The 13749-nt window shown below is 40.2% G+C and overlaps 1 protein-coding gene across 2 annotated transcripts in view; it reads right to left on the reverse strand.

Annotated features, from left to right (window-relative positions):
- The window catches only part of PCDH19 (protocadherin 19), a 107228-nt gene that overhangs the window by 38513 nt on the left and 54966 nt on the right, over positions 1-13749 (reverse strand). For both annotated transcript variants that reach the window (XM_047765551.1, XM_047765550.1), the window contains exon 3: positions 3644-3702. In XM_047765551.1, coding sequence (XP_047621507.1) covers positions 3644-3702 — 59 coding nt within the window. The remainder of the gene's footprint in view (positions 1-3643; positions 3703-13749) is intronic.

The raw sequence follows: 13749 nt of genomic DNA on the forward strand, positions 1-13749 counted from the left end.
CAGTAAGCAAGATGCTGTAAATTGCAAAACAGCCTGGTAAATGGCCGCTCATCCAAAACAACAATTTATGCCAGGCATAAAAAATGCTGATTTCACTTGCTTTATTACCTGTGTACCTCTTGGGAGATGAAAAACTTGCAAACCAACTTTCGTGCAACAATAAATTAGGGTTCTATTTGCAATGTTTCTATTAGTTGCTCTGGTGGTGGACAGACAAATTTGTTTGAAAAAAAGGTTAGAACAAGACTCTGCACATAATAGTTACTCAGAAAATTATTGATGAATGAACATTAATAACATTTTGACTTGGATTTACCCTTTAAGACTCTGGAAATCTTTCCCAAAAGTAGAATAATCTAAAAGGAAACAGGTCATATCTTCCCAGTAGGTTACACCACATACCAAGGAATACCTTCTGAGAGTAAAAATGAGAAGGTAGCGAAAGTCAAACTGTATTTAAGAAACATAAGGAAAATCCTATAGTGGCTCCTGGACCATCTGTATCACAATCACCTTGGGAATTTGTGAAAACTGGAGATCCTCTAGGGATGGAGCTAGAGACTCTGCATTTAACAAACCTCCCAGGTGATTCTCATGCACATTTAAAGGCCTGGAATGGCTGGCTTAAAGGGACCTTTAAAGCTAGTTTTCAATGGAAAAATGCTGAGGTTTCTCTCAACTTCTTTCATCCATCCATTCATTCAATAAACATGTACCAGCATTTATAGACATGGCACCATGCCAGGTGCTGTAAAACCCCAGGACAATTTGGGTGGAAAAGGAAAGCCCTATGCATGGTTTAGGGCCCAATGCTCATCTTTTTTTTTTTCCACACTGCTTCAGTACCATGTTCATTTCCTGTTTTATTTTCTTTGAGCTACAGCCTTGATCTGCTCAAAAAGCACCACAGGGGCGGATATCAGACAGCAGGACAGAAAACCGGCATGAGGAAAGACCATGTTGCAGCAGTGGTAAAGTACCACTGCTGGCTTTCCTTGCTCTGAGATGATAGCAAGGAAACAAACAAAGCAGGAAGGAAGCCCATCCAGAAAGTAATTCTGAACTTGAGAGTTCCCTGGTGGCTCAGCAGGTTAAGGATCCAGCAGTTGTCACTGTTGTGGCTCGGGTTCAATCCCTGGCCTGGGAACTTCCACATCCTTCAGGCACGGCCAAAAAAAAAAAAAAAAAAAAAAGCAAAACACCAGAAAATAATCCTAAACTGTCTTGGCTTGTTAATCTGGGATTCTGACATAAGCCTTGGGTACACCTGTAGGTTACAGGTGACATTCAGGAAAAATAAAAGACTACAGTTTTTTAACACTAGATTCCTCAGTGCAGAAGGTTATGGGGAAAGCGTCATATATCTTTCATTTCCCTTCAGGATCTACTCTTCATCCTTCTAAACCTTGATTTGTGCTATGAAAACCCCCTTGCCCTCTGGCTTTCCATTGGTTTACCCGAGGTAGATAGATGAGAGAGGGAAAAAGAAGCCAGCATGGAAGACATTAACAACTGCTGGTGAATGCCAAAAAGAAAAGTCCAAGAAGCATCCTTGGATGGGTAGAAAATGAGTAGAGGAAGAGAAAATGGATACAAAAAAAGTTTTAGGCCAACTTTTGGCCTAAAATTGGGTTGGCATTTAAAGAAACAGGGAATTGATAATAAAATTAAAACTGATAATCAGATTCAGAATTTCCTGGCCAGGAGCTTTTTCCATGCATGTAAATGGATCCTCAAGAAACCACACAGTGAAACGCCTTTCAAGTATCACTGTGAGCTATTTGAACAGTTTTTGTGGCTTTATCACCTGATGTTAGTCACCACTCTCTTAACATTTTCCAAACATTTTACATTCAAAATGGTTACACCTCCCAAAAAAAAAAAAAAAAAAAAAAAGCATAGCACACAAGATTCCCTGTGTCTTTCCAGGTATTGTGCTTTGTCTAAGTTCAGCTGATCCTATAAATTCCAAGGCCTTTGTGGTTTTCCAAAGCCTTCAAGGTTCCAAAAACAGAACCTGGCAAAAACGGCGTGTCCCTGAGCTTTCAGGTGTTTCCTCTTAATCAAGGTGGTCTCTGGTAAAAAGCCACTATCTTTGATATCAGGCAACATCAGAGATTTTTCCACTGAGAGCCTATTAAGTCCAGTTTGTGCCTTTTCTGTATACATGTGTGTAAACAGAAACATAAAAAGTAATTAATCAAAATCAAAAGTTCTAGGGAGTCCCAAAGTTGCTGTGGAAATACATGTATCCCAAAAGCTAAATGTTTGAACATAAGTCTTCATCTCATCAGTTCAGGTCTGACCTAAGACAGTGAAGGTCCCCAGGAGCCTTAGATTTCTGCCATGCTATGAAAATCAGGCTCATGCTATGAGTTTAACCTAATCACAGAATTCCCAGGTACCCAGAGCTAGCCCAAGAGACCTGTGAGGATAACGCAAGTCACTGTTTTTACCAGAAGTTTAAAAAAAAGGAGCTTTTAAATATCAGTTCTGAAGCAGAAAACAAAGCAAACTGCTGCTTCAAAGTTACTCTAATCAGTGCACAAAAAAAGAGGGTTTTTTTTTCCCTCCTAAAACGAATCAGTCAAATCATTTTGAATTCCTCAACTTTTGTTTTTATTCTCTGAACTAAGAAAATATTCAAAGTGGATTCCTCCCAACACCTCAAAAAAAAAAAATGAATAAAAATCCAAACAACAGAATGACTGCTAATACTGGGCTATCCACACTCAGATAATTAACGATCATCACTTAAGGTCACAAGCAATTCCAGATCAATACAGATAAACCTAGCTTGTTTTCAGGGGGTTATTGCAGCATCATAGATTAAATTAGATATGATTTAAAGTCGTCTGTACAACAAACTAGTTTATTCCTCAAATCCTACCCTTCATTTCTATTATTTTAACACACAGTGTTCAATTTTAGCTGCAGAATAACCACTGGACCATTCAAGAGGACACTTGCATCAAACAGTAATAAAGGCATCACCTGAATGGTCCGTACTGGTTTTTCTGCAGAAGTTCTCTGCTTAGAGGACTCCCTGAACCCCTTGTTTTGCCTGCCTTGGGCATCACATACATTGTGCCTCCATGGATAACTGGGTTACGACCAACCATTCACACGAACCACAACTCTTCATTGGAAACACTTGTAAATATTTTAAAATTTATTGAATTAGGCAAATATCTTTTCTTTCATTCTCTCATCTATAAAGTTTTTAAAAGATAAGGAATCAGTTTATCTGCCATTAAAGTAGGCTTAAAACGATTTCAAAGTTGTCAAAATAGCAGCCATCTTGAAATTCACTAGAAGTTCCATAGGAGAACATTTTAATATTAAATTTCTAAATTATCACATAAAACTGTGTTTTAAAATGATCCCAATTTTACTTTGGTAATTGTGTGTACATTAATGTAAAGAAACATGACAAAATGCCAACACTGATTGGGTCACGGAATTACTAGAGGTTCTTATTTAGTTTTTTTATGCTTTTATGAATTTTCCTAATTTTCTACACTAAGCAGATAGGTATTTTCATTTTAAAATCTGAAAAGGGCATCATTAAAACTATTTAATCTTCTTGTTTTTTATATTAAATCAAGCTTAGTTGTAGAAATAGACAAGCAAACCAACATACCTTTTAATTAAATGAGCTCGGCTGTTCACGTAGTTGGAGTCAAAAGAATAGTTTTCAGTCTGCAACGCACAAAAAAAAGATTAAAAGGGTTATGGAGATGATTCATGAAAAGAGCCAAATTGTTTTACTTATAGGAGGAATTTTTCTACTGGCAAGAGGCAATGAATGAATCAGAAACCAAAGTTAAATAGTGGGGCAACAGCCTGAGGAATGCCTGCCACATCCTTGGGGGCCTGGGGAGTCTGTGGAGGCAGCTCTCCTGGGCAGACCAAGATGAACTTAACACAAACATCCACCAGAATATGCCTGGCTACAGACCATGCAACCTCTTAGGGAAGACACAGCATGACCCAAAATCTTTACAGAAAGTAATTGCTTCCCATTCCCCAGTGGACACAACTGTGTGCCCATCAAATTGACTGGAAGTTCAAAGGTATTTTTATTAGTAGTAGATATTTAACGTGTTAAAATATTTATTCCATAGATATGGAAATGCAACAAGGTAATCCCCACTGTGGATTTAAACTCTTCACTTCCCTTTGTTTTAAGGCATTTTGCTCAGCACTGGTTATATAGAAAGGCCTTTATAACAAATTTTATGCTTAAAACAGGGTGAAGGGCAGTCCACAGGGGGTGCCAAAGCCTTTCATGTGAAACATGAAGTTTGCAGGCAAACCCCTGTCTCAGCTATCATTAAAACACCACCGTCTAATCTGGTTACAGTAGACTGCCTGAGCAACGGTTTTACAAAAGCAGATGCAGAATACCTGCCAGATGAAAGAGATGAGAAACCAGCTGAAGAGCATCCAGAGGTTGAGGGAGGGGTTTGAGGGGAGGCAGTCTTAGGAGGTAGGGACCCAGGGAAATGCTGACACAGAGGTAACTGCAAGTCCTAGAAAAGTGGATCTTACCTCCAACACTAAAGTACTACACTCATTGAACCATTGTATAAGCTGAAAAATGTCCAAACACACCCCCTCTGCCCTCCTGCCAGTCTACCAGAAATCCTCACCATTCTCACCATTCCTTAGGGCCTTCTGAAATCACTTCAACTGAAAGTGCCTGGGAAAGGAAACACAATAGCTGTCTAGCTAACAAACAAATTCCTTTCAGATGACTACATGTCATACATGAATTTTGCCAGGCTCTCAGAAGCAGCTTTTGGTTTCAAGGAGCTCAGAGCTTGGTAGAGGAGAAAATAGGACAGGTGATGGCAAATCTAATTGCCACATGAGCACCAAACAGCCAAGAGTCAGGATAGGGAACCCAAGTATCTAGAGTAAATGGGGGTGGCGAGTAGGCAAGAGAAAGAGAGAGCGGCGTATGGCAAAGAAAATTAATCCCATCATTGTCCTGTATTTAGGCATGTCCATGCCCTCCACATGGCCCTCATTTGAAGATAAGCTGTGTAATATCCACTCACACTGCTTTTATTTAAAGGATAAAACCCCCTTTAATGAAAGCCACAAGTTTTGTTGCTGTTGGAAGGAATGGGTTGGGAGAGTGAAAATCAAAAAGGTCAGTTCTTTGCAATTTGGTTCTTAACACAATGGAAGCTGAAACTGTTGCAAACATAATTATAGGAGGAGGAAGCAAACTTGAAGCTGCATTGAGAAAAAATGCTGGAAGAGGTTATCCATTGGTCACTTAACCAACAAGCATGTCTTTTTTTATACTTTGAAAACTAGCTTTATTGAACATTAAATTTTTTATATTGTTGTTTACCTAATCTTAAAATTTTTAAATATATTTCTCAGACAGCTGTACATCATATGTGTATTTCCATCATAAAGGATTCATAGTATAGATTTTTAAATTCCAACAAGCATTTCTTGAATTAATTTTTTTTTTGTCTTTTTTGCTATTTCTTTGGGCCGCTCCCGCGGCATATGGAGGTTCCCAGGCTAGGGGTCGAATCGGAGCTGTAGCCACCGGCCTACGCCAGAGACACAGCAACGCAGGATCTGAGCCGCGTCTGCAACCTACACCACAGCTCATGGCAACGGCGGATCGTTAACCCACTGAGCAAGGGCAGGGACCGAACCCGCAACCTCATGGTTCCTAGTCGGATTCGTTAACCACTGCGCCACGACGGGAACTCCTGAATTAATTTTTATATCAACATAAAAGGCAAAAATGAACTTTGGGTAAATATGCTATTCTATGATATTCAGTACAATATACAATTTAACAAGTGAAAGTCTCTTAACCACCCCAAAAAGCATTCTATCCAAGTAAAATAAGGAACCAATTAAGCACTCAGGAGCTTAATTATTAGTTTGTGCAACCTTGAGCAAATTACTTAATTTCTATGTGTCTCACTTTCCTCCTCCATAAAATAGGCATAAAAGAACATAAATCCGAAGAGGACTTTGAACTACATTTATCATGACTCTTGGTGGGAATGGTGGAAATCCATATCCCCTGCTTTCTACAGAACCTGGATTCCTGAGTAGGATCTGGAATTTGACCCCATTTGGGCAATAAGAGAATAACATATACACGTTCCACCTCAACCTCTAAACTTCCTAAATCATTTTTTCAAGAAAGGTAATAGACGCATAGATGCAAAAACAGAAAAGAGGATACTGGCTTTGCAGGGAAAGCATAAGCAACATCCCAAGATACTGTCATGTTAAAGAAGCCAGTTTTCAAGTAGAATATTTTGCAGAGCTGTGCATATGATGGCGTCCAATCTGTGTGCACTGTGCATAAAATATGGAGCTCTGTGGGGACATGACCTCCAGGCATGGTGCCAGAACTCTGTTTGGGCAAATAAGCAAAGCCATACAAATTTTCTCCCTGGTGACTGTACTACTTCTTGGCCCTCATGGAATAATATATCTCACCTTAAGGATTTCTTCTCATAGACATTGAGTTAAAAGAAGAAATCAGTTTAGAAGCCTTGCTTATGGAAATCTTAACCATTCTCTTTCCCAGACTGTGATGTGCAGATGGATTAACCTGGGCAGATATGTCAGGCATGATCTGGCACTGTAGGTAGGAGAGTATCACTGAAGCCTATCACCTTCCTCTCTTTCTGAAAGCAAGCAGAGCCCTGTGAGGCTCCTGGGCACACAAGCCTTTCTGTGTCCTCCTTTTCTTGTTTTTAGAGAATAAGCTTCAGCCTTCATGACCTTTCCTGAGTTCCAAAGGGCAGTTGGTAATCAGGGAATGGTTGCAGAGACCGGGGAGGAGCAGTCAAGAGACAGTAGGGCAGCCGTGGGGCAGGGTCCTGGTTCTTCCTTAAGGAATATATACAAAAGTATCTTTGAGACCTTGGGCAGAACTAAAACGCCCAACAAATGGAAGATGTTAACTACCTGATAAAGCATTCTTCTTTCCTGGAAAAAAGAGGACCACCAGAACCAGTCCTGAGGGCCACTAAACACCAGCTTTGAAAGACAATTCAAGCTTGCCTCTACCCTGATCCTTATCTACGGCCCTATTGCCCTATTTTCCACTCCCCAAATTATAAAACCACCTCCTAATCTCTCCCAAAGGGGGAACAGTCTTTAAGGCATTAGTCTGCTGTGGCCCCCTTTGCCCTGCAAAGCCATAAAGCTATCTTTTTCTCCTTCACCCAAAACTCTGTCTCTGAGTTTCTATTCAGAAACAGCAGACAGAGGCTGAGTTTCAGCAACATTTCTTTCCTTTTTTTTTACTCTCAGAGAGTAAAGCCCTTATTCTTGTGGGTCATGGCCTTCAAATGTCGATATTCCATTCCCCAAACCAGCATAAACTATAATGGGCAGAGGTCCCCATGCTGCATCCTCATGCAGTTAAAAGCACTAGTCATGAGGCAGGTTCCTAGAACTGATTTTCCATAGTGGATGGAGCTATGCTGAGTCATCCATTGTCCTTTGCCTTTGTAATCAGTCTGGGATTTCTTTGTGAGGCAGCTTTGTTGGAGTTATGGAAACAACCGGTGCAACAGAATTATTCTAACTGGACAAAGTACACTTTTCTGGCCTCATGAGTCCTGCAGTCCAAACAACTGAGCTAACTGGCCATGGATGGCCTATTATGGGTCAGTGTATACTAACATCAAGTGTTCTTACTTGTACTGATTCAAGGTGTTCAAACCCAACTCCCATGCATTGAAAGAATAAATTATTTCACACTTCAGCTACAGCAAAGAATGAGACTCAGACCACCCTGAAGCAGGAAATAATCTTTTCTTAATGACTAGTTTGCACTATTGTTTTAAGTTGTCTTAAGCCGATGATTCTCAGCCCTAACTGCACATTAGAATCAACTAGGCAATTTTTTTTTAAAATCCTGTTGCAAAGGTCCCACTCTGAAAGATTATGAAGTAATTGGTCTGGAGTGGAACCCAGGCATTGGTATCTCTTAAAAGCTTCCCAGGTAACTAACATATGGAGAGTGGAGAATTGTCCTGAGAAAAAGACTGGCCACAGGCTTTGACCTGAGGTGTTGTTTTCTAAGGCAAGCTCAGCTGTTTAGAAGATGGTGTCTCTTTTGTCAGATTATCTGCCATGGTCTCTTAATAGAGGATAAAGAACAACAACAGAAATACACTTTTAAGAAATAATAGAAGAGCTTTTATTTTTTGCATGAACGTATTGGCTCCTGGTTAGCCTTATTTAATCAAAATTTGCTTGACATTATTCCAATCCCCTCTCTAAGTATTCTAAATGGCAAATAACATGAAACATTTGAGAGGGGAAATTTTCTTTAAATGTCACATTAATTTCACTAGGAAATGTCCCTGTCTCTAATGAGACAGCCAAGTTAACACAGGAACACAGAAGAGAGACAAGAACATTTGTTTCTGAAAAAAACCTAAATTTCGACCTTACAAAAAGGGTCTAGAGCAAACTTTTATTTCCAGTCTCAATGGTAACTGAGTAACTTTCCTATCGTTTAATATATTTCTGTTTAATGTATTTCTCCCAAATCTTTAATTAGTAGTCTTTATCCTAAGATTCACTGAGAGCAGACTTCTCACTTGGTTTATATTTAATAAAAGTCTTAATTTTCTACAAACATAAAGAATACTTATGGATAGCAGAATTTTTTAGAGAGCTCAAGGCTTTCTCCTGTAAGGACTAAAACTTTGATTTAAAATCCTAGCCAGTCTGCTTTGGTTTTGCTCATTGGCTACTTAGAAGCACCTTCCTAAACATAAATCACTGGACAATGCAGGTTTTGCCTGTGTGCTCACCGATCTCACAGCACTGTGTTTTTTGAGTCCTTGCCTTTAATTCTTAACATATGTCCTCCCACCAACCTGCTATAAAACACTCAGTAAGTACTGTTACTTCTCAGTGCTATTAGTATATCAAAAGCAGCTCCTCTTCCATTTCAAGTTTGATGCTTCTACTGTGCTCTTGGAAACTATATAATTATATTCATTAGAATAGTCTAGAGAATGAGAGTTAAGTTCTGGGTAGAGAGCTGAGATGTGGCTCTTCTAAGAGGGAAAAATACATGAGTTTTATAGGGACTTTTGCATAATGGTTTGGGTGGTGGTAGTGTTGTTAGGGTTTTCCACCTGCTGGGGAGCCTTCTTTGCTGATTTCTTTCTATTCTCAGCGCCTTTCTGGATATGGGAGGTTTCTAGAGAGACTTTGGGATGGGTGGTATGTTATTATGTTAATAAGTCTGGCACATCAGAAGTCGCATACTTCCACTTTGTCAGGCCCCCAAGGAACCAGAATGTCCTACTTTAATTGTCATTTTGCATTACTTTTACAGTTCAGTGAGTTGTGCCCTAGTCTCTGGAAGAGTGACTGTGACTCTCTCAGCACCACATTTATCACCAGGAGAGACTTCAACCCCAAGGAGAAATAAATGCAGATATCCAGGACTAGAATCTTCGCCCAGCAGCACAAATCCCTAGGTCGTGATACAGTTAAAAAAGGTTACAGATGTTGAGATGAAAACCGAGATTCCTCAAACCCTAAGAGTTTTCGTTTGAAAACGAACAGCCAATTTAAATTACACTTTAAAAGTCCCCCTCAAACCAAAAAGCATTATAACTGCAATCCACTAATTTTTTTTTTTTGTCTTTTTAGGGCTGTACCTGCGGCATATGGAGGTTCCCAAGCTAGGGGTCGAATTGGAGGTGTAGCAGCTGGCCTACACCACAGCTCGTAGCAACGCCAGATCCTTAACACACTGACTAAGGCCAGGGATTGAACCTGAGTCCTCATGGATACTAATCAGATTCATTTCCACTGAGCCATGGTGGGAACTCCTGATAATTATTTTTAAAAGTATTTTTCACCCTTAGTAATTTTAACAATACAAACAGGAAAACTGGAATCCCAAATCAAATGCACAGCAAAATTATTTTTAAATGCTGGGTTTTTTTTAACTGCTGATGTCTAATAATGATAATTGTGCCTATTGATCAATGATGATAAGACTCAACGTTCTTCTAAAAGTGATTGCTGCTTTAGATGGCATCTCCTCACAAAGGTGTTTTTAGAAAATGAATTGATAAACGGCTTCTTCCTCCTTCCAATCCTCAACACAGAAAAATGAAAATGTAGATTTTCTATAAAAATAAAGCCAATGTGCCTCCAGCTAGAATGTATATTCAAAGACTCATTCATCCAGATAGCAGCAGCTGAAGTAGGAATTAGTTAAGATGGAATAAAAGGCACCACCCCCAGAGCTGCCATCACTAGAAAGCTCATATTTACCCTGAACTGGAAAACAAACTAAGTAAGCTTCCATTAACCATGCCTATATACATATCAGCACTAATTCTCATGTGCATGCATACACACACACACACACATATATATACACACACACACTCACACACAGCTTGACTACGGTGAGCAATGCAGTGCAGTGGGGCGACTTGGATTCCTTCCTTACATATGTCACTGACATTGACGGCCTTGAATAAATCACTTAATCTCTCTCGAGTCCTTAACTTATCTACCTATGAAATGAATAACCCAAATGGTGTCAATGTTCCCTTCACCTGACACTATGTTCCCACAGTTCTAGGATTCTAAGACAAAATGGCTCTCATTAATTCATTCTTTCATTCTTCCATTCAATACACATTTGCCAATCATGGAGGATGAAAAACATAGGCTGCATGTGCAAGGAGGTCACAAATTGATAGACCTTTTACTGGGACTGGTTAAAATGTCAGCCATTCAGAAAAACATGAAACACGCACACAACCACATGCTTACCTACAGACAAGGCACATACTTGTGCATAGGCTATGCAGTGCAACTTTGAGAATTATTGCAACTCTATGGATTTAAGTATCACCCTAATGGCTTGGGGTGACACACACAGGAGGATTTGGCCTTTATATTTGTTATCCATACTAAACCACAGCACAAATTTGGGAAACTTCCTTCTTCTATCCAAGGAATTATAAATTTCTTAAAGTTCTTGGAAAAAGCACATGTATATGTCCCTTTGGCTCCATTTCCACAGCCTTCATCACTTTCTGCCAGTTCTTCTTCATCTCTATCTGCCTCTTGCTCTAGCCCATTTTGCAAAATGCTATGTAAATAATCCTTGCCTTCTATTTTCATCACAGCACTTGTCTTTTCAAGGGTTCAAAGAAGCATTACAGTGGTTCCCTGTTGCATTTCACATTAAATCTAAATTAAATCTTTAGCTGAGCAGTCAGCCAACACGAGTCCTCTGCCTCCCTCATAACTCATTTCCTTCATTTCAAATCTATCTACATCACTGATCATCCCACATAGCTTAGAATGTTCTTAGCACTTGTTGTACAGACTGTGTGATGCAGTCATGCATTTCCTTAGGTTCTATGATTATTTCACATGTAGCATATGAGTTTGTCCTCCAGCTAGACTGGAAGCTTTCTTTTGAAGTATCACTGCCATGATGCTGGACACTTAGCAAGTACTCACGTGATGAATGCATCAATAAAATAACTGGGGAAGAGATGGAAGAGGTTGAGAATAAAGCTTCTTATTGCAGTTAAAGTAACCAATTCTATTAGGCCAAGGTGGTGGTGTATCTTCAGAAAGAATCTGAACACTGTCTTCTGCAGTTATAATTTGTTCTCTGGGAGTTCCTGTCTTAGCTCAGCAGAAGTGAATCTGACTAGCATCCATGAGGACGCAGGTTCGATCCCTGGCCTCGCTCAGTGGGTTGAGGATCCAGCATTGCTGTGAGCTGTGGTGTAGGGCACAGACATTGCTCAGATCCCACACTGCTGTGGCTGTGGCATAGGCCGGTGGGCCAGTGGTCCAGTGGCTACAGCTCCAATTCAACCCCTAGCCTAAGAACCTCCATATGCTGGGGGTGTGGCCCTAAAAAGACAGGGAAAAAAAAAACAATTTGTTCCCTGTACTCACGCCCAACTCTGACCTTATAAATGCATAGCAGCCTGGAAATGACTGTGAGGACTAAGTTGCCACAGTTAGGTGCTTCTTGCCTACCATCCATCAGTCCTACTATATTTCTGGGAATGTCAGTAGTGACACATGAGAGTATTTCCAAACCAGGATGGATACAATTTCTGTCAGAAGATAAGGCTTTGCCTTATCAGACCTCGGAGCTGAGGACTGACAGTGTGGCAGCTCCTTTCCTGCACGTGGAAGAGAACTCTAGGATTCCAGTGGCTTTCAAGACAGGGCTATCAGTGGGAAACACAGGCCATTTAGTTAACATCCAAGTCAAGTTGAAAGAATTCCCCTCTTGGTGGCCTTTTATCATCTCTCCTAAAATTTCACCGACACCATTGATGTAGTCAGACTACCTAGAGGTGACAAAGGCAGCTTAGGGAAAGCACTTTTCTCTACCTTCAGCTTTTATTGGGTCAAAGTTGTGCCTTTAGAAGAGCAACCCAGCACAAATTTTACTACAAAGGCATCCTTGAGAAACTCAGCAGCTTTCTGCAGGATTCGAAACAATTCAGAGGCAAAGAGCCTACTGAATGACCAGGCTAAGCACCATCCCATTATATAGATAAGAACAGGCTTCTGAATGAGGCTCTGGGGCCCTTTTCTAAGTCTTTTGTGGGGGCACAGTGCACTTTAAAATAATATCTGCTTATAAAAAACTCTGAGGAGCCAGTTAATGCCTATTCTATATGGGAATGCAAAATCAACAAGACTTCAGTGAGGATAAAAAAAGTAGTTTAAGAGTAAATAAAATGACTAATCCAAACACGAGTCACATTATCTCATCCCACATAAACAAAATTCAACCTGAGAAGTAAATAGTCATCAACGGCATTTGCCAGTGGAACAAACCCTGGAGTCCAATCACCACCCCCAAATATGTAATGGCAACACATTAAAGCTATTTTGCAGGCACAGACTGCCTTTCATCCCTAAATATCAAAGTACTTTACGAGCAGGTGCCAATTGTTATTCCCCCCTTAAACAACCAAGAAAACAAACATACAGGCTAAGTGCTACAGCCACGTTAAATACTGACTCAGCTAGAACAAGCCACAAAATCAAGGACAAGAAAAATCCCCAGGAACACTGTTCTTGGCATTACCTACCACTGAGATGGAAAGCAAACACAAGATGGTAGCATCAGGGAAGTGATTAGGCTGCTTTATACGTATTTTTCTCCGGATGACTTTTTTGGCTACTTTCAGTGAGTGAGTCAGGAGAGTATAGTCTAGCAGACAGACAAAAGAACAATTTGGCATCCACTAACTGGAGATAGTTCTCCAGACCTAGCCAGAGAAGCCAGTCACATAGCCCACAGGATCCAGAAATGGGCCACTTTCTTCCCTGGAACCTCGGTGACCATGTCAATTTCCTTTAGCGGCATTGGCAAACATCTTTACCAAATGACCTAAGATGATTAATGATGACTCATGGGGTAGCTTCAATTTCAGAAACTATGATTTGGGATAGCTGGTCCAACAATAGGAAACCAATATAAAACCTCACACAAGAAATGGCTCAGGGATCCTCAGTCTGAACTCTCCTGAATCCAGCCTATCTTTGAGCCTTTCTGGCTTAAAGAAGGCCCAGCACTCTGAGAGGGTCCATTTCTGCTAAATTCTATTTTATTGGTCTCAATTCTCTACTGCTTAGCAGCTATGAAGCCCTGACTTCCTGCAGAGTGCAATTTCTATTGAGCAAGTCTTATCAGCTGACAAGACT

This window comes from Phacochoerus africanus, chromosome X (genome assembly GCF_016906955.1).
Source record: "Phacochoerus africanus isolate WHEZ1 chromosome X, ROS_Pafr_v1, whole genome shotgun sequence".
Classification (NCBI taxonomy): Eukaryota; Metazoa; Chordata; class Mammalia; order Artiodactyla; family Suidae; genus Phacochoerus; species Phacochoerus africanus.